The sequence below is a fragment of the Anarhichas minor genome, unplaced genomic scaffold, assembly GCF_050575085.1.
Source record: "Anarhichas minor isolate MPS153535 unplaced genomic scaffold, ASM5057508v1 ptg000042l, whole genome shotgun sequence".
NCBI lineage: Eukaryota > Metazoa > Chordata > Actinopteri > Perciformes > Anarhichadidae > Anarhichas > Anarhichas minor.
This window is the reverse complement of record NW_027466488.1, coordinates 6,854,201-6,876,623: the sequence shown is the minus strand read 5'-3', so window position 1 is coordinate 6,876,623 and position 22,423 is coordinate 6,854,201. Positions and strand designations below refer to the sequence as shown.

The 22,423-nt window shown below is 41.0% G+C and overlaps 1 protein-coding gene across 1 annotated transcript; it reads left to right on the top strand.

Annotated features, from left to right (window-relative positions):
* The first annotated feature begins 108 nt into the window (after nt 1-108).
* Nucleotides 109-4,249, top strand: krtcap3 (keratinocyte associated protein 3). Its single transcript, XM_076109845.1, has 6 exons — nt 109-362; nt 1,349-1,533; nt 2,190-2,249; nt 2,366-2,563; nt 2,777-2,911; nt 3,149-4,249. Exons 1-6 carry the CDS (start codon nt 350-352, stop codon nt 3,218-3,220), a joined length of 663 nt encoding a protein of 220 aa, XP_075965960.1. The 5' UTR covers nt 109-349; the 3' UTR covers nt 3,221-4,249.
* Nucleotides 4,250-22,423: the final 18,174 nt, after the last annotated feature.

Here is a 22,423-nt window from a genome sequence, read left to right as displayed (position 1 = left end):
TGTTTTTAGCAGGTCCAAAAGGAAGTTTTAAACTTAACCTTTATTATAATCGTCATTTTATACATTGTACATATATGAAGTTTTGTTTTTGGCTTTGTGTGTTTAGATTTTCCAGGTTTTGTGACCGATAGTGTTTGTGAGAACGATGCAACAAATACGCTTATAGTGAATGTGGAATGACTTTTGCGCCCCTCGGCGTCCAGCAAGACGCAGGTAATTCACAGGTGTGTTTCCTGACGTCATACAGGAAGTGGACAGAGGGACGTTTGGAGTTTCTGCTTCTGAACAGTTGCTCGAAAACTACGGTCATTCATTTATTCAAAAAGGGAAACCGCCCGACACAGCAGAGATGTGCACGTTTGGTGAGTAGTTATATCGCGACTTGTTATTAAAAACGCCTCGCGTTCGGTAAGTAACGTTATGGAGGTCGTGTGTCCGACGCTAGTTTCCCCTCCACGAGCGTAACTGACCGCTGGCCTGCAGGTAGGATGGTTTCACTTCTGAAATCTCCGCGTGTCGGTGTGAATATAACATGAATTACTCTTGTTTTATCCTAGAGTAAATGTGCTGTCAGCATTAAAATAGACTGACAAGAGAAGAGGTTAGCAATTTACATGTGAACTATCACGTCATGCCCTCACAGTATACAAAGAGCCACCCACGGTGAGTGTGAGTGTAGCCTTTCTATGCAAATACATGTCCATCCCTAAGCAAACAGTGTAATGTAGAACAATCCATGCTTTAGGCATCCAAAGCATTACTGTTGACAATTGTGTTTATCAGAAATAAAATCAAATGGACACATTTTTCATTTGTTGCAAGTTTATTGTTTGATGTTTGTGACCAGATAGCCCAAAATGTGACTTAATTTTCATATGCAAGTCATGCTGCTGTTACTGTTTATACATCACCGATGGCATTAAATATACTTGCTGCACAAAATATAGGCCTTTGGATATTGGTGATATAAATGCACTGTATATATGTGCATGAAATATAAGCACAAACATGTATGAATGCATTCTGGGAAATCAGGTAAATGTCATAGCAAGACAGAAATAAGTAATTTAACAGGATTATTTGTCTTTGTTTGACTTTTTAAACTCTCTAATATTGGTATCGGTGTTGGCCCTCAAAATCCAGTATCAGTCTGGCTATAACACAGAATGAATATGAATTGTTGTGTTACTATGTTTGTGTACAACACAGTTGTGAAAGGTAGAAGAATTTATTGTTACCCTGTAACCAACCAGTTTCAAACTTTCACTCAGAATGTTTTAGATCATATAAGCTGTATCTAATAATAATAATATAAATGTATGTCTTTTTTTGTAATTCTGTCATCCAGATAAGGACAAAGGGCCAAGGAGGCTGATGAAAATGGGATTAACCCTCATCCTGATCGGCCATATCAACTTCATTCTTGGAGCTATTGTCCATGGCAGTGTCCTCCGCCACATTTCCAAGCCCAGCCAGCATATCAGCACTGAATACACCATAGCCAACATCATCTCAGTCACATCTGGCCTGCTGGTGAGTCAATAGTTAAGACATTCATCCTTTGTGTCAATGTCAAATCTGCAGTGTGCACCAAGAGGTTTACAGAACTTTCAAAAGCAAAGTAATCCTGATCAAAATGTGAGTTATGAAAAAAACTATGTTGATTTCTTCCCTGTGACTTTCCGTGCTCAGTGCATTAGAATAACTGACTAACTAACATGCAGTAAACATCAAGCATGATTTCCACCGTTCGCTCTGGATAGTGTTGTGTATTTTTCTGAGCAATCGAGACTCAACTTGCCTCTTATTATAACTGAGCTGGTTTTTCAAACCTGTTAGTTGCTCCAGGGTAGGCTTCATTAGATTGAGGTGTCAGATAAACTGGCAGCTGTTGATGATGAGATGCTGTTAATGTCAAATGTACGCCGTACTATGTACTCTACACGGGGTATTACAGCACAGAAAGAACAAAAAGATATCTTACCAGCACTGCTTGGCATTGGTGATTTCTCACTTACTGCCATTACTAAGACCATTTTTGTGAGACTTGTGTCTGAAGTCTACTTAGCCTGGCTCCCGAATGAAAAATGCAGCCTCAAATCCTTGGGGCCAGGATTACTACTTGTGGCACATCATTCAATAAACCCTACTAAAGCTGAAACAACCATCTTGTCATTTGAATCTTCCAGAGCATTGCCACTGGGATTATTGCCATTGTGGTGTCAAGGAACCTTCCAGTGTTAAAACTCGTAAGAACGTTAATTTGTTTTCAACTGCTGATTTAATCACTCCAGTCAATTGTTTTGTGTTGATTCAATAGTTACCTCGCCTTCTGTTTTATATTGTTTTGTCTCTGCCTCTCCAGCAAATAGGACTTCTAATAGCATCATTCCTGAATGCCCTGCTCTCAGCAGCATGCTGCGTTGGGCTCTTCTTGGCCATAGGTATCACTGTTGCCCACAATGGTGAGGGTTTGATGCTGGGATGCAATGACACAGAGGTGCCCATCAACGCTCGGTCACCTGTCAGTGCCAGATGCCCGTTTGATACCACACGAATCTATGTGAGTCTAAACTCTTCTCTTACATTTTCATCTCACGTCATACTTCTGCACTTTTCCATTTTCCCCCCCAATTAGATCTTTGTGGCACATTTCAAGCTGCAACTTTTGAGGCATGAAATTCCTTAAAAGCATCACAGGAGAAATGTTTGACCTTGTGGTGTTTCTTTATTGCACACTTTTTCCTCCACGTTCCCATCACTTCCTGTCTCTCAGGACACCACCCTGGCACTGTGGATCCCTTGTGCTCTCTTGGCAGCAGTTGAGGTTGGAGTGTCTGCCTGGTGCTTCATCGTTGGATTGGCTCTCAGAGGGCTGGCACCCTGTGGGAACAGCTACATCAAAGAGCAGGTGTGTGTGTGTGTGTTTTTGTGTCGGGGGGGGCTGTGTGTCTGTCTGAATCTCTGTCTGACTCAGATGTACACACACACACATATTGTTCTATCCCAAACACACACACAACCCTTCCACACTCATCTACTCCCACTTGGTCTGTCATACTCCTCTCCTCTAGGTTAAAAGGAAAAGACAAACCTACTCGCTCATGATGACTGAACACAGACTTTGTCCTTCCTTTCTGTTTTCCAGTTGGAGGTAGAAGCTGAGTGCGCTCCCCAAAGCCAACGCCTGATTGGACGGCGCTTGAAACCTGACGTCTAACTGAACAAAAAGCAGGAAGGACACCACTCTGTGTGGACAAGCACAGCTAAATCCCAAAAGTCATTGCTGCACCTGTGTTGAGACAAGTAGATTTTGCCCTACAGTCAGATAGGTGAGTGTTACTGTGGAACAGGAGTGAAATCAGATTTAAGAACCTGGTTCTTGCTCTGCAGTATCATACAGCCACTTACCCTGATTCATGGATGGGTTATTTGTTTTCATTTATTAACCAAAACGTTTATCTTGTGTGTGAATCATTCGCAGAATGAAGTTGGGTTGATGTCAGTGCATCTGTCCCTGATGAAACCCATGGTAAAATATTTGACAGTGAAACATCCCAAAAATATATTCACACAATGTACGTTTCAGAAGGTGCAGTCCAAAGCGCAGATCCTTTTGTGCAGATATTGGGATTCAGTGAACATATACAGTATGTGTGTTGAAGCTACAATGAGATTTAAATGTAGTCTTATTAATATCCGTCCATGTTCAGGTTTAATAGTGCCATATGTCATTTCTTTCACCATGAAGAAACCTCTGTTTATGAAGAAAACACATTTTATTATCAAGCAAAAATGTTTCTCGATTATTTTTAGCTGAATGAAGGTATATTTGAGCTTTTATAAACTCTCATATTTTATTGTTCTTAATGTTTTAGTATTATAGTGTTTGTATGGATTTTAAAACACTCGGATGCATTCAGCAAACCATTGTGCGTTGTGTTTGCCATAAAATGCCAAAGTATCTTTAATTCTTTGCAGATACAGTATTTGCCTTCATATTAAATTGGACATGCTAAATTGCACTTCTTGAAAGTAGTTTGTATTATATGTGTCGCTGTGGCTTTATGTTGCAGGTAAACCCTTGACTAGTTGAATTTCATAGAAATATGCTTCAGATAGAAAACACAAATGATGTGATGGGCTGATAAACTCTTATATAGTGTACTCCACTATACTGTGGTTGAATGTCAAGTGGGGTCATGTTAAGAGGTTAAACCAGAATGTGGGCCAGCCGCCTCAGCTGGCACAGACCCCCCCCCCCCCCCGCCCCCGCCCCACAAGGCAGCGACAGAGAAGATCCGATCAGCGTTGAAACGGTTAATCTAATGCCATGCTCAATTGTGTGGAACGGAATCATAGCACGCAGTACTAATCCTCGGGCTGTAAGGGATAAATATTGACATCGTGCTGACTGACACAATCCCAACAAATCTGTTTTGCCATTTCAGAGTACACTCATTCAATTTATATTTGAAATTACAAGATGAAAATGAGGTCAGCTTATTGTTGAATACGGTTAAATTAACTGAATTGAAGTAAAGTCACATGTGATATTATAGTGTGTTGGCATTTTCAGAAGGGCTTAATTGCATATAGTACATATGTGGTTCTTGGGGACATCTTTTCCTGTGAAGTAATGGATCTCCCATATCTGAAGTTTATATATGCAGTCCATTTATAAATGCAGCCTATCAAAATGTATTAATTTAAATCAATAATTGACAATCTAGCAAATGGCTTATTTGTGAAAGGGTATTTATTGTAACTTAGATTATCATCCATTAAATGAGCATGCGTTATTTTCTTGAGATTTATTGTGTTGAAAACCTACATTTATGCAAATGAAAAAACGCATTGATTTGAATTTATGGCAGATAATACAAAACTTTCAGTGATTGCATTGTTGTTTTCTGAGAAGAATTCTAATCTCTTTAAATAACTGGAGCAGGACGGCCCAATAGGACAAAATCGATCACTAATCTTTTCCCCCTGCTGCAGCTGAGATGTAAACTCTCTAACGTTTGTTAAAGATGTTATATTTTGTAACAATGCCTGATTTTATTTTTTTTAATTTACAAATTTGGATGTGCGAAATGCTTAAGTTTTTGCTTTATGGTTTTATAGCAGTATATACGTTTAATGTATAATTTTTAATAAAGATTTTTAATAATGTTAACTTTGTTATGCCTGTCCATCATATATTTCTAGTTCACATCTTCTCTACAGGAAGACTGCCGTCACTCCTTGCACCTAACCCCAGAAGTAATCAGTTAGTGTCTTCCTTCACTTCAGTGGCAGTTTTTCTTTTTTTAATTTATTAAAATTATTGGCTGTTGTTATTTTATGTACAGTAAGCCTGCAGCAGGCAACGTCCAGTGGGGCCAATTTTGTCATGTCCTTGCGCGGTCACGACGAATCCGCGTGCACGCTGTGTCGGCTGCTGCACGCTGCAGGCAACCAGCTGCAAACGGAGAAACGGCGAAGTACTGCAGCGAACGGAGCCGAGGAGCGCCCGGACCGCTCGTTACATTTCACACCAGGTAAAGCATTTATAATTGTAACATTAGACGGGTACTATGCGAGTCGTTTAGTTCATGATTGTCGGTAAGCTAGACAGACTTCGCCTAATAATGCTGTAAAGGAATCGTGCACAAACAGCGCGCTGTTGGGCTGCAGACGCTGCGGTGACAAACACACAAGATTGATCCGCTCTCGTGTGCTTGTCACCGTGTGATTCTCGTCTCAACACAACGAGGATGCCTCCCTGAAGCCCACCTTTCTAAAGGTTCGTGCTTTCTGCAACCAGCCAGGTTCTCCTCACACAGGAGCTAACGTGAAGGGATGTGTCCTGTAACGTCACAGAGGTGTTTAGTACAGTTTAACGTGGTCATTGTAGTGGTAACGCTAGCTAATAACGTTACCTGATGTTGCTTGGATTTGAGAACGATTTGACGCATGTGTAAATAAAATCTCAATAAATGGAGATTCCTATTTGCGCTCTCGCTACAATAGCACACTACCCAAGTTTGCAATGTAGTCAACCATAAAGACACCGAGTCGCAGAGTGTGAAACATCGCAGGGGAACGCTACTGTTGCCCCGGTCAACCTCACACAAACACGAGAGTGGGGGAGTCTGTGATCATCCGCAGGTGTAACGTCCACAGTCGCTGCTTGAAACTTAAAAAAGCGGCACAAGTTCTCGTGCTTTTCTTTGAACGTTGTCTGCAACGTGAACTGCGAATGACCCGCCTGCGGAGACAACGCTCATAGACATCAGACATGGCAGAGTAAATACACAGTCTGTCGTGGTCTTGCAGAAATGCCTACATAGCACGAGCATCAGATATGCTTTAATCGTGACTTGTATAGAGACAACAAGGGTGTGGCTGATAAGAGACAATGCAAGATACAGTACAGCTTTACTCAAAGCAAGCCCACTCCACTTGTTTGACCATTAGGCCCCTTCTTCTTTGTGTGTTTTAAACCTGCAGGACCAGCTTGATGGATCCACTCCAGTGTGGCAACTGAATGTTGAAGACAGGACTTTGTATCTTCCGGTGGAATCTGTGAAATCATTTGGAGGATGATCACCTGTTGTGGGCTCAACTTCAGATGGTTCTTGGAAACATCACTGGACATGGAGTGATGGGAGACACAGACAAATAAGAGTGGAAGAAAGAAATGTCCAGTAGCCCAGAGGAGACCTCCGGCCCTCAGCTGTTGGTGGATTTGTTATCTCAGCGACATGCTTTCAGTTTGAGGATGAAATCTGTTTGTAAAAAGAGGGGATTACCAGGAGGTCGAGAGAAGCCATGTTTTTTTTAAATGAGGAACAATCCAGCACATTCTGAAGAAGAAAAGAAAACAAGAAAAGCAAATACTACAATGACGGGTGAATTCGAAGACTGACACAAAGAGCAGCTCCATTCATGGCCGACAGAGGAATTGCGGCCTCATGTGCAGTTCATGGTACATATACAGAGGTTACCCGTCTTGTGGATTTCTTGCTTTTATCTCCACCACAAACAATGCAAACAATGAAAATGGACTCAGTTGCTTCTAATGTTGAGCTTTAAGAACAATTCCAGCATGTCTTCAGGGCTATCTAGTGGTGGTCTTGATGATGATAAAGTCATCAGACTGAGCCACTGTGGAGAAATGTCTAACATTAGGATCCAAGCACCTATTGGAAGAGGATTTATGAAAGACTGGTTTTCAAAAACTACAACAATCTGCTGCAGACAACGAGTTCCCGTCTATTTTTCTGCCCTCTTCATCCCTATCATCCTACTCCTCTTGTCTGTGGTCAAACCCGCTCTGTCCATTCATATGGAGTCCTTAGAGAGCCACAGTGAGTTTAGCTGTGAGCCCATCAGACTGAGAATGTGCCACGATCTGCCTTACAACACCACCTTTATGCCCAATCTACTGAATCACTATGACCAGCAGACGGCTGCACTGGCCATGGAGGTAGGTCGTTTTGTCTGGCATTTAGTGTGTGTGTGTGTGTGTGTGTGTGTGTGTGTGTGTGTGTGTGTGTGTGTGTGTGTGTGTGTGTGTGTGTGTGTGTGTGTGTGTGTGTGTGTGTGTGTGTGTGTGTGTGTGTGTGTGTGTGTGTGTGTGTGTGTGTGTGTGTGTGTGTGTGTGTGTGTGTGTCACTACGGGGAGACTGGATAGCTAGCTGCTGCTGTGAATGAGAGGTGTAATTACATATTGTTGATAGAAAATGTACATTGTAAAGCACTGAACTGTATGGTGGAAAAAAAAGTCTGTCTTGGTGACGAGGGGTATAAATTGTAAACGACTACAAAGCAGCATTATGCTGAGTTTCACATTGTAGTGTCATGCACCTGCTAAGGACAAAGGACTTCACATACAGTGTCATGAGACAGTGTAAAAGACTAGGATGGCTCATATAGGATTATATTTGTAAAGGGAAATTCCTGAAATGTCACAACAAATATGTAGTTAATCAAGGAAGTTTTGTAATTTGAGCTCTTTGTTAATAATTATTGCCAATTTCATAGACTGAGATTTTTTGCATCCTCAGCAAACAAGCTCTACAACCAGCAAATCAATCGACCAGCAAATCACCAATATCCTTTATTGTCCGAGTACACGGGGATGGTTAGCACAGAAACAATGGAGACACCGAGAGTGAAAAAAACTCCCTTTTTAAAACATCGGCCCAAATATTCTGAATGCTAGAGTTGAACAAATTGGATACTCGGAGCCACACTTGGACTGAATTGGCGTTCACACAGGCATGGAATATCAAAGAGTTAACAGGAGCAGTGAAACAGTTGAGACAAGGTGATCTCCACTCCTCCTGTTACAGGTCTATCCTCTCACTACACGTTACTGTTCCTGGTAGACATGGATGAATGTGTGTGTAGCTCACAGATGGATGGTGCAATCTGAGCAGCAGCAGTCGGGAGACATTTTTTAAAATGGAAAGCAATTAGGTGGTTATGTGATTGATACTTCTAAAGAAATATTTTTAGTCTAAGGGCATTAGTTTTAAGCAAAAAAGTAGAGAAGGCGCAGTGTTACACACTGTCTGAGTGAAATAGTAGCCGACACCATCCATCTATATCATGTTACTTCCCTTTCCTTCTCCTTTGTTACTCCCCAGAGAGGGAGATAGAGCGCCGAGCAAGGTGTTGCTCAATGGCTAGACTGTAATTACCGGTTTGCAGTACGTATTCATTGGTAACAAAGGCTCTGTATGGCACTGTATTTGGGATTTGGACATGTTAGGGTGTGTTGTTTTTACTTTTACCACGCTAAACTGTCGGACTACCTAGTAACTTCCTAACAATAAAAGAAGATAATTTATTCCAAACAAACAATAATAATATAAATACAAAATCTACAAGGCCCAGCCTGTTTTAATTAGGAAGCTAGGTTGAGTTGTTTAGAACTCCAGACCCTTAAAATGTTTTTGTGTCCGTGTCCATCCAGATGTCACAGTACCGCTACACATGCTGATTGGCATAGCTTCACCCATGTTTTGGCTACCATGTATAAACTGTGGTTTAAGATAAGAATGGGTAATGACAGCAAATTCAGTGAGTGGAATTAAATCTGCCCGCAGCTGTTCATAGTTGGCATATTAAATTACCACCATTGAAAAGCAGATGAATTTACGGCTAATGTTGGCTGAGCATGTTTAATCTCGGGGGGATTTTTTGATTTTTCTTTATTTTCCCATGTCAAAACCAGATGAATGTCAACCCAAAACACTCTGAATATTTAATAACAGAAGGGGATTTCTAACATTTTCTCATGTCAAAAATATGTAGTTAAGGATCACTGTTGTCTGCTTTTGTCTTTTCAAAAAAATAGAGGAAATAAGATAAACAGCTTTATTTCAGATTGACGGCCATGCAATTAGAATTAGCTTTGTGTGTGTTTTGAATGGATGATGATATGATTAAGGACCATGCACATGTTCAAATCAAGTCAATTCCCCAGTGTCATGTCAAAACATGCCGTGTCATGGATTGTAGGAAGCATCTGTTGTTGAACTTGATTTGACCCAGATGAAGACGGCGCAAAGTAACCGACACCCTGAGTCCCTCCAGTCGTGGAAGAGACAGCGTTCTGAAGATGGTGGAGTAGCAACACAAGCTCTTTTAGTTTTCCTGCTCTGGTCTGCTGTGACCGGCCATGGTAATCCTGCTGGGGACCCTGCAGGAAATTAAATAATATCTCTCATGGGACAGTGGCTGCATAATACCAACTTGTGTGTGTGTTGACAGATATGTACATGTACTCTGCACAGGCTTATGTGCAGGTATGATAGTGTGAAAGTGAATCTGTAACTGCTTGAAGTAATAGTGTTAAAAGAGCGGTACTTTTTGTAAGGATTCCACATTTAGTTTCATCGCTCATTACTTTATTGGGTAGACGACTGCTACTAAGTTATTGTAGTATTTTCTGTACTAGTATTATCTATATATGATCAGCCTGATGGAGCCAGTTATGGTTTTAAAGATGCTCTACAATAGAGGAGGGCTTTTGGTAAAATACAGAAGTCTTCTACCAAGTCACAGTTGAGATGGTGTGTGTGTGAGTTTTGGTAATTGAACTTGTAAGATAAACAACTGCTGCCAAATCAGCGTGACGTATTTCAGATGCCTTAATGAAACCGGAGCCATTGTCAGCAGCTGTTGCAGTCACTTTTTGGGTCATATATCGCATGATGAATTTTTGCTCTGCCTCAGCGGCAAAGATTTCATGTCTTGGCTTTCTTGCAGATACTAGTGGGCTGTCGTGTTTTATTTTTGCTGTGAGTTGTCTTCAATTCATAGGTTGAGACATGTCCAAGGTCTGGTTTTAAAATCCTTTTTTTACACCCTGCTCTATTTTGGATAGTGTGGAGATGTGCCCTCTGTGAGTGCTCAGTTTTGGCTGCCATTGGAAACACTGCCTATTTTCCTTCTTTCTTTTTAGATGTCAAGCTAAGCCAAAAATGGATTATCCCAGAGTGTGCGTGCCCGATTAACATTGTAGCCTAGGCCTCATTTATTCTGTTTGAGTGACAGGCGTAAGGTACAGAGCAGTGTATTTGTTGTGTGTAATTGTTGAGCCTATAGCTAACTGACACTAGTACTTCCTCTCGCTGTGTGTATGAGTGACGGAGGAGGTTAACGGGACCAGCTGTCATCTCTCACTGGTGCTAACTAGCTGCTAATCTCTCTCTCAGTCTCACAATGACGACATTGATTCCCACAGACCAACCGCCACCCCATCTGCCACACTAGTCAATTAAACCTGAGGGGAAGAGAGTGAGATATACTGAAACATAAGAGGGGAAAGTGGAAGAGAAGGGAGATGAAATTAGAATGAGAGATTGTATGACTAGTTTTGCGCATGAGTGTGCGTGCATGCTTTTGTGCCTTCATGTCACGTAGGAATACGGCCGGTATTGTCCATCTGCCACCGCATGTTATGATTCCCAGAGGATGTGCTGTAGGTTGGGACATCATTTGAGCTTTCTTCATGTTGGACACAGATTTAGACGTATTACATCATTGGGATTGTGTGTCGGCGCTAAGAGGTGACAACTGGTCACATGGCTTGAACCGTCTTCTTAAAACTGAAGATTAATTAGCATTTCGCCCCCTAAAATTACACATCAAAAGTATATATTAGAATAACATATAGCCCGATGCTTCCCTAAGACGCTGTATGTCAGCATAGTTTGAAGAAACACAATTAATATATAATTTTGTTAATGATACAAATTAATTGTCAGCTCCTTTGTGTATATATTGGTTTTGATGCAGTTACACACAAAGAAAGATGGCAGGAAAGAGGGGATGTTGTTATGTGTGCACGGTGCCTTTAAACAAAATATAAGATGATGACAAAACGGAGAACAGCTCATCATGCCCATTGTTGTCCTTTGTTCAAGAAATAAATAAGCATGCGTCATGCAAGAGTTGGTGTGCCTGAGGCCTCCAGAGCCCAGATGTCTGCTTGGCCAGGGAGTTTCCCCTTGAGTTAATGGGTAGCTTTCTGCGCTGGAGTTATATTTTGGTGTAATTGAGGAGCAATAGAGCGCATTCTCAACCATTATTAATCTGTGAATGACAAAACCTAAGAGAGACTTTTTTTTTAAGTTCTTCTTAAAATCTGTCAAAGGCCTGCATTTCTTAATTTTCCCATTTGTTCATGTTGTTTAGAATCTCTATCATTGACAAAAACAGGAACTCTGTTTATGAAGCTGATAGTGTCAGAGAGCTGTTGATTAAACTTTGTGGTGAATTATTATTGAGACTGTGGTATGTGCTGGTTAAAAACAACAACTAAGCAGCAGAAGAGGGTATTCTGTGCTGACAGTATACCTCATTGAGTTGGTCCGGACAATTCCAGCGCAATCTTTTGTCATTTGGATCCTGGAGTGAGAGAGATTAGAGAGTCCCTGCTCAACGGTCATTTAGAGAAAGGTTCATTTGGGCTACAATAGAGCACTCTGTTTATGAAGCAAATAGACAGCAACCCTAGCCCTGAATGAAGGGATCGAGAGCTCTCAGTCACTACATTTACATGTCCACTAATAGATCACGTTATTGGGAGAAGGAATCTGTTAGTGCATTTGAATGTACTGCTATAACCTGATTACTGGGAAACCAACCTTTGCATGCAGTTGATAAGCAATCATGTTTCTTTCCTACTGACTCCCACGTTTTTTAAAGCAATGCTCAATGTTGACAGTTTAAGTGTATAACGATAGAAGACGCAGCAGTTTTTATCTTTCTTTAGCTAATGCAGCATTCAGACTAAGAGAACAGGCTCTATAATAACAGGTCGCACAGATTTTCCTTAGTGTGTGCATGTGCCTGAAATTTACAGTATATTGTTCAGCTATGGAAACCGGCTTATTTGGACTCATTTATTTTAGTTTCCTTGCCACTTTTTTGTAATTAACAAGGATGCACTGCTGCATGTTCCTATGACCACACTGCTGTCACAAAGTCTCAGGCCAAGACTACATACATGGCCATAAAAGGCTTATCCAACAGAAAGGTGTGTGTTCACTGTGTTTCTGTGTAATAACACCAGGTTTGCTCTTTACTTGCGTATAAGAAATCAAGTTATTGCAGAAGTATACTTCGCCTAAGTGCATGTAAACACATTCAGGCATTCTCCATTCAGCTGGGTTCCAGTTACATGCTCAACTAAGAATGCTAGTCGCACACTCGTAGCCATAGATGCTAAAAAGGATTTGATAATTTACCATCGGTCTAATACCCTGAGGAAATGATTAAAGTGTGTGAGACTATTATTCAGCGCCTCTCCAACCCTTGAGTGTGTTCCTCCTCTCTCCCATCCTGAAAGACATGCACAAGGAGCCATTTGACAGTAATGTGATGCTAATATAGTAAATCGGAAGAATGTGATGACCCATTGAAATTATTAAAGGTTGAAAGCAGATTTGACCGAAACCAAGATGGTGTTTATGAGAGTTGCAGAGGTTACCTCAGGTTGGATACCTCAATAATAATCACAAAAACAACAGGAGGGAGGAAGTGACAAAGAGGAAAATGGGGCCGTTGAACAGAAACAGAACGTCAGACTAAGCACAAGGAAATACTGACAGAGTGACAGGTTGTGTAAAGTCTTTAGACCCTACTGTCTCCGGCGTTTATGTTTCTCTCAGTATGGGGTCCTGTCCTTCAAAATAAGACTGCTCTGTTCAAGTAGGGCCACCCTGGGGCCACCAGGTCCCCACAACAGAGAGAGTTTGTGTCTGCCAAATCTGGAGAGTTAGAAGCTCGTGGTGCTTAAGCATGGTCTGTTGTTTTTTTTTTCTTTGTGTGTGTGGATACGAAAGAGAGAGAGAGAGAGAGAGGTTTTATAGAGATGTGTTTTTGTGAGTGTGTGATGGCTTTTGGTTGTGTGTGTGTGTGTGTGTGTGTGTGTGTGTGTGTGTGTGTGTGTGTGTGTGTGTGTGTGTGTGTGTGTGTGTGTGTGTGTGTGTGTGTGTGTGTGTGTGTGTGTGTGTGTGTGTGTGTGTGTGTGTGTGTGTGTGTGTGCGTGCATCTGAAGAGGCTGATTACCCTATTCACTCTGGCAGAGACAGACAGGTCCTCATTCAGTTTAAAAGTTCCCGTTTATTTCAGTTGAACTCTTGATTATCCTGCTTATTCCTACAGAGTCTATTGAAGCTGCCAGCCCAAATGAAGCAATCATTTATTTATATGCACAGAACAAAGGCACTGCCTGGTGCTGTTTTTTGGCAGAATGTTCCCAGCAGCATAGCTGCCACCGCTGCTTATCCAGCCTCAGAATGCCAAGTTAAGAGAGCTTTTAAGAAAGATTGGAGATTTTGCATTGCTGAAATGCTGCTCTGTAGCCCACTGCCAATACAATACCAGGCTTCCATATGAAGCACTGGTGTATGGGACTTTAATTTAAATATTGTGTTTACCAGAGATGTGGTCATGAATTGGATATGTGTCTTTCAGCATAAAAAAGAAGCATAAAAAACGACCAATGGACTTGGTCAAAAACGACAAATCAGTCAACCAATCAACTAAGAGGGGGCAGCCCTCGTCCATTATTTCCCCAGTTAATAGGTTAATCAGTAAAACTAGAAAATGTCACACAATAATGAAAAATGTTCATCACTCTTCCCTAGAGCCCAAGGTCACATCTTCAAATCCCTTGATGTCTTTGACCAACAGTCCAAAACTGTATTTTAATTACAAAAGTAGCTAAAAGTGCTGACTGGTGAATGTTTGACTTTATGGCTTGATTAATGACTTAAATGATTCATATTTCATATCTTTTTACGCATTTTGCTTTTAATTAAATAGGGACGGTGTGTAATACTGACACAAAGATGGACAATCAACAAATGTTGCCGTCCAGAATTATTGTAAAAAATGTTGATATCTTTTATGTACATTTCTGTGACTAACCCCTTATTGACTAACATTTCAGCACTAAAGTATAGCATGGAGTTTGCCAAGCGCTTTGGTCTACATTAGCTGTCCATTCATGCACCTGTTAAACCCTTTAGAACTCTTTTATGTAGTCCCTCCAGGTGTTTGTGTCATGTCTAAATTGGGCTGCTCTGTATCCCTCCATGCACCCCACTCTACGTCTGAGTGTTGCATAGTATAGTCCATACTATACATGTGTTCTATTAGTGTGAAGTCCTGCGGTGTGCAGCTCTGATAAAACACAAAAATATAGGTTATCCATGTCTTATAGTCTTAATCTGAACCCATGACCCAGCCTTGGAAACTGCTTGTTTGTGTATGTACGTCTGGTGATAGATGTGTAACACTCACTGTTAAGCCCAACTTAACACTAACATACACACAAACACACACACACACACACACACACACACACACACACGCATGTCACTGATCCCCTTCTCACGCAAAGCCAGTCAACACAAGGCCGCTCTAACATTTTCAGCATACTGCAGGTCAGGACCAGCATCAGCATTTATTTAGAGCTCTAGTGCTACTAATTGTGCACTTATTGAGACGCATGCAACTCTCAACTCCCATTTAAATGTATAGTCACATAGGTTTTTAAAACGGGTCAAATCAGTGCCAACAGAGAATAGTTAGACTCGGTTTTTTATTTTAGAGTACATTGTTGCTTCTATTGTCATCCTGCATGGGATGTGAGTAAATATATTCTGCTTTATGTGCGCATTCTTAGTATTTCTCCATAGTTTGGTGAAGTTGAAATGTTCACTGGTTACAAGGTGGTGAGTTGCTCTTCTGCATTTCCATCTCCTATCTAGTCCTCCCAACACAAGCCCAGCCCCAGCATCCCACTCACTCTGTGACTCACCTTATTAGTCTAAGTCAACCTCCTTTCACGTGTATCTATTAGTGATGCACACTTTGAAAGAGGTCGAATAAACCCATTGGGCAAAGAAGTGGTTTAATATGATTGACAGAGGAGCTGCATTATGCACTAAACAGACTATTAATGGTGGGGATGGCCAAACATGATCAAAATATACAATTTCAAAGCACTGTTTGTTTCATCATGTGAATGAATTTGTGAATAAAGGTGCTTTGCAAACACAACATGGCATTTTAAAGAATAAAGTAATATGTTTATAGTTTAAAATGTATTGGTTTCTCCAAATCCATCAGTTTGAAAAATAGTAATTGATTCCTCAATTACTGGAAATAGTCAGAGCGTATATGTAAGTGGTAAGCAGATGGATATGCACAGGCGGCTTGGATGGTGTGAGGACATGTGTGGGTGCTATCATTTCATTTCACCCTCTCTCCTACGCCTCTCACTTTCTTTTACTCTCACTTTCACACTTCTTCCGTGTGGCTCATTGTGTGAGCTTGTTTGCTCTACTTTTTGGATGGTTTCACTGATTAAAGGAGTCGTACCACACTGTTTGTGGGTGCATGTGTGTGTCTCTGCACACGCATGTGCTTTGCCCTGTTATTCACAATGAGACACGGTCCTTTGAACGCCACCACATTACCTGTTGCCATGGTAGTTAAATAGGCGGAGAAGGAAGGGGAGGAATGGAGGGAGACAGACAGGGTAGGAGAGGGAAATTAGATGATGAGTGCATGTTCTGGACGAAACCGAGGAGGAGGAGGAGGAGGAGGGAAAGGACTGGTAATGAAGGGAAAGAGAGGAGATAGGAGGCTCATACTGGTAGATAAGATATTGTTTGAAATATACACATTGTTCTCAAGTGCTATTTATTTTGGGAGATGTGAAGAGTAATGCAATGTCTGCAAGCTGTGATATTTGCAGTCAAAGCCATGTAATCATGGACAGACACGGTGTACTTTGAAGGATATAATGTCTCCACCCACACCAAGGCTTCCATTGTGCAGCTGAGACACAGAGCAGCCTTTAAAAGTCAACACACAATTTTTGCTCTGTTCATTGTTGTCTGGTTAAGACATGATTTAACTGGAGAAAGATATCATTTCAAGTCATTTAAAACTGTATTGAAGATGACAGTTCTCTTCCTTATCCCAGATAATCACAATAACATTTTATGCACCTTTTTCCTAATTTATCCTAACCTGAGCTTCAGACTGAGATGCGTTTGTCTTCATCCATTCAACCAGGCATTGTCATCATTTTAGCTGATTTCTTGTTGGTAAAGGGAGAGTGTTTTACCTTATTCAGTCAGCAAGCGATTTACGATTCCTGTGATCTGACCTGCCAATGTCATTTTCAGTTAACGCGTAAGCTGCGGTAGTGGTTTCTCAGCGCAGATTGGTTTTTCCACACAGAACTAAGCTAAAACTAACCCCCAAAATCAGTGGATGGAGGCAAAATGGGTCATTTATTCTGAGAGTGCTACCTGATTTTCAATCTGTAAAGCTGAGATTTAGTTGCCAGCGAGTTTAGAGAAGTAGAGGACGATGCTATCCTCTAAATATCTGCTGTTTGTGATGTAACATTTTTTAGCAAGTATTTCCGGACTCTAATCTTGTGAGATCGAGTCTGGCTCTGTTAGGCTAGAAATGCAGTAATCATGGCTATGTGCGTCTTTGACGAAGAAAAGAAATTGCAAAAAAGCTCCTCACAAAAGTGATAATAATGCCACATAGGGAGGGAAAAAAAGTTCCAATTGATGGGAAGCAGATAAATGATGAAATGAAAAATAGAAGGCAAATTGTTACAAAAGAGATGACAGCTAAAGCAACAGGTCTGGAGACAGGATTGAGTTTTGAAAAACAAAAAACGCTATCGGATAAAACATGTTAAAAGGTTCTACTATGATTTCTTAGCAGAGAAACTGAATTTGAAAAATGTAGGAGCATGATGAGGTAGAATTGAAGTTGGGTGACTGAAAATAAACCACGGGATGAGGTGTTTGGAGAAAAGGTGCACTGGGATTAAGACATGAAGAAGAGAACAGAGGAGTGACGGAGCATGTTGCTCAATAGTTTCTGTCAAAGGACAGGTTAAAAAAATGTAGGGCAAGTCAGTGAATGCTGATGTTGGAAGAGAAAGTGGAAGAGGAGGACAAGTGCATGTCAGCGTAATTGCCAGGACTAAATGGGAGGCAAAGAAAATGAATACAGGAGAAAGAAGATAGGAGGAGAGGAGGAGGGGAAGTGAACGTGGAGGGGAATGCTATTAAAGGCTTTGTCCGGTCCTCCCGACTGAACGATGGATGGGCACGGATAAACGAACAAACGAATGAAAGAGGGAGAGAGTGTGAGAGAAGGGTGCCCCTTTCTTAACTGTCTTTTCAGAGATTAGGGAGGAGAGCATCGCGGTCTGTTCATTTCATCTATTCATGGCCAACGCCTGTCTCTCTCACGAGCCTGAGAGGAGTGAAGAGGCAGGCACATAGCCAGAGCGAGAGAGTGTGTCTTGTGCTGTGAATCTATGAACACATTTTTCATGTCTGCATTACTGAGCAAGATTGTAGAAAATGTTCTCTAATCTAAATCTAAAAGTGGGGAAGAGCAGCAAGAAAAAGAAACCAATGCTGAGAGAATAGAATGTAAAATAGGAGGTGAGCTGGCGCAGGGAGAGAGATGGAGGAATCATGTAATTGCTACGTAACGTGTAGTGAAACGATTTGATTGACTCTAATGTATGGATGCAATGAAGGAGGATGCAGTTAATCGTTTGAGTGCGAGGAGGAACAAAAAGAGGGATCGAGTTGCAGCAGAGAGACGGAAGCAAATGGGAACATTACAGCTTCTGCATAAATTCAGAGAGAAATTGAGGATTTAGTGGTAATAGCTATAGTGGAGAGGGAATGTTATGTTATATTGTCGCTAGCTAATGGAGATAGAGCTGATGTGGTCTGCAGGGCCTGACTGAGTTACGGTGTGAGATAGAGGTGGCAAGAGAGGAAGAAGAAGTGCTGGAGAGCGTGTGAGGGTGATGTGTCCAGATGGACTTTTGCGAGGTTTAGTAGCAAAGAGCCTGATATTTATCTTCTAAAGTCCTCCTCAACTGCCAGAAAGAGGTGCAAGAAAGGATGCAGTGCATTAAAAGATCAACCTTTTAGTCCTTTAAATCGCAGGTTTAAGGAAATGAGGTTACTGATTTGTTACTTGATAGACGAGTCGGTGCACAAAAAATGTTTCATGGAAACACTTATTAGCAAAACATGCACGCCACCAGTTTTTATTTACTAGACTTAAAATGTTCCTGAATTTATTTTCCTAAAAACACTTAGCATTTTATATAGTGTTCATTGGATTTTTTTAGCAGTTGAGATTATCTTGTTTGCAATATGAGTGGTTACATGCATTTTGTTTTACATAATTGAGGGCTTAAAGCACTCTGAAGAGCACTTAACAATCATAAATATAACAACATAAAGTCACTGAACATCATAGGTAAAACAAGACAAACATCCACTCCATGTGGAAATCTATAATCAGATAAGACATTCGTTATTTTCATTATGTTTAATACCAGAATACAACTTTGGATTTTTTAAAGCAGGCATTGCTGCCAGTTCAGGAGCCGTTTCTTTGGAGGCTTAGACCCAACAGCCTGTCACCTTGATCTGACCACAACACAAAGCTGCTGAGAGTTGCAGGAAGTATGTTTGTCCGTCTCAGGTTCTCACACTCTAAACACTCCTTCCAATCCATTTGACTCCCTAATCCACTGGGAAACCTCCACTCTTTTCTCCATGCTATTCCAGTTTTTCCTCCCTTCCTCCTCCTCCTCCTCCTCCTCTTCCTCCTCATACACTTGGAAATGTATGCGTTTCTGACAGAGTTGGCTGACTGGATTGTCTGCAACCGCTCTAAGCACAAAAACACACACATGCACTGGCTAAATCAACCACAAGCTAAACAGACTACTCAGAGATATTTCACATGCCCAAAAACCCAAATAAGTGTTCCTGTTTTGGATCTGGATCTGGATCAACACAACCCAACCCTCTACTTACCTCAACGAGCGAGGGGGGGGGGGGGGGGGGGGACTGGAGCAACAGAAAGTGTAATTAGTTTGATAATCAGTTGGGGCTGTCAGACTGTTGGGTGTTGCTTGGCACAGCCATCAATTGAGTTTGTGGATAGGCCAATTTTGATTATGGGCAGAACTGTTAACTGTAAAAGCCTTAAGTTGCAAACCAAAAAACAACTTTTATCGATCTCACAACTTATCATCGATGTATAATTCCCTAATGTTTTATTATTGTGTAATAAGCTAAGTGAAAATTGTGGATTTTGGAGATCAACTATTAATTCATTTATTTTTCTTCAGTAGGAAAGAGTAGCCATAGAAAGGTGATTGGTGGTTGATGGCCAAAATTTCACCTCAAGCATTTCTCGAGCTAACAGGCTTGCTGATTTTATGTAATATGCAACAGCGCTCTGTTATATCGTCTCCATATATTCTTCAATCCCCAACACACCCGCTAAACCGGCACTTTATTCAACCAGGAAAATGTTGGTGTAAAAAGTATTTACATGCAACACCCCCTGTGCTTTTATGTATGTACTGCTTTCTTTTTGCTATCAAATTGACAGTGGTTATTGGTATCTAAAGCGGAATTGCTTGCATCACGTGACTGTTAATCATAGGACTCTTTCCTCTGTCTGTGTTTAGGCTATTTCCGTTTTTCTTTGTCGTTTTTTCTTTTTTTTTAGCTTTAAGGTTTTTTCTCCTTCTATTTCTCTCTCTCTCCCTCCCCCTAGGTTTCTTTGGAGACGGGGAGTAAAGAGAAAGAAACTTAATCCCTCTATTGAACAAGAGGTGGACCAGTCAGGGTCTTTCTTTCTCATTTTCCTCTGTGTCAAAAACCCACCCTGTTTCTTATTCCGAGTTCTCACAATTGCCTTCCCAAATCAAACACTCGCATAAACAAATGCCTCTCTTAGTTGATATGGAATGTCGTAGGTTAACCCACAAGTATAGTAGTAGGTTTCAAATGGAAATGTGTTGTTCACTGTAGCTGGAGAGACAACCGGGTTTTCCTATCAATGTTATTTTGTATTTTCCATACAGCAGATACTGTACTGTATGTGTACAAGACAAATTACCTTCGGTACATTAAGTCTATTTTCTTAATCAGGGCACTGATGAAGGACGCATTTGTGAAGTTAAAATGTTTCTCTGAATTGGCTGACTCACTAATATGGTTGCCAAAGGGTTGAGGTCAGACCACCATTCATAGCATTTTAAAGCTATGTGGGGGATACGTCAAGTTGGAGCGCTGCATGATGGATTGCTTTTAGATACCTTGGTTTGCATGATGGCCTTTGACTGTAGATTGTATTATCTGCATTATGAAGGTTTCGTTGAGCTAGATTTTGACTTTTTATCATGTAGTTTTGATCCGAGTTTTACTTCAAAAGACAGGTATAGCTCACATTTTGCATTTAATCTGTTAAATGTGCGTGTGCATTTGTTGACCACCTTGTCAGATGGCCCTTTGCATTTTGTCTTCACAATGAGAGACATTTTTTTAATGTGTGGGGATGTAAAATTAAAGTAAAATACACACCAATCATCATCTTTTATAGATTTATAGAGAGGTCTTGTGGAGGATAAACAATCATTAGTTACCCAAGAGCTTGCAGGACCAGAGTATTTTTACCATACAGCAGCTCTGCTCTATCAGTGGTAAATTGTGGCCACTTGGATGGATGGTAAGTGAAGGGCCTTGCTTGCATGCTGGTACAGAAAGTACTTTGTTTTCTGCTTATGAAAGCCAAGTTCAAAAGAACAATAAAATTGTGCTGGAACTTGATGCACTACATTTCCCCTTTCATCTACATATTCTCCACATTCTTATCTCCTTCTTTTACATCTTCCATCCTTTAGTATCAGTCTGCAACCTCAGGGCTTTTCTTTTTGCTTTCCTTCCCTTCTCTTCCAACTCAACTGACTACAAAATGCCAGACAACTCACTCTGGTTGTCCTCCATGAAAAGCTGATTGCCACCCCCACCCCCCTCCTCTCTCGTTGGGTGGCACAGTTAGACCACTTAATATCAATATTCTCTTTCTGGTGGGAGATGGGGGGGCAATTGCCCTGACTGCCAGAGTAATTGCACACGGATATCTGCACACATGCAGTGTGCATGACTTGTGCATGCACACAAGCCTTGCACACTCACACACCGGGAAACACGATAACTGGGACATATTACTTACCCAGAATACAATGACACACACACACACACACACACACACATACATGCACACATGCGTAACCCCACATGCACAGGGAGAAATGGGCAGAATGGGGACACACAAAATGGGAGTCGCACACATATTGGCTGTAGAGGTAGTACGAGGAGACATGAAGAAAGGCTTCTTTCTGCTGGGCAGTGAGACACACTTGTACAGAGAAAAAACTACTACTCAGTTAAGTGTGGCCTCGGGCTCGGACCAGAAGTATGAGGGAGAGAGGTTGACAGACGAGGACAGAGAGATTGTTCAGAGCGATGCCCATATCTGTTTTTGTTGAGGACAACTGAAGACTTTCAGACACATCGGACACATTATAACAGATGTCAATGATAGTGTTGTCTCTTAATTTGTACTCATGCTAACACTACATTATTAAGTCTAGGATGGAGTGTTGAGGCACATATACATTTACTTGAGACAATGTCACATATTAACTGATATCATTACCTGTTCTGTAATGGTACTGTAGCCACTGCACTGAATTTGTTATTTACACAATTTGTTATTCACAAAATGGCTACTTTATTAGGTACACTCACTAATGGAATAAAATACAACACCTCTTCCATAAAGTCTACTTTCACAAAGTTTATAAAAAACCTTTTGGGTGAGTTGTCTACATTAAATTTGATGTTTATGTCTTATATTTGTCATAGCTGAAGATGGTGTTTTACTGGACTACAATATAGTGGGAGGGGTTTATTACTAAATATTTTATTAGCCAAACATAATTGTGTATTCAAAACATAGTGGCTGAACTGCG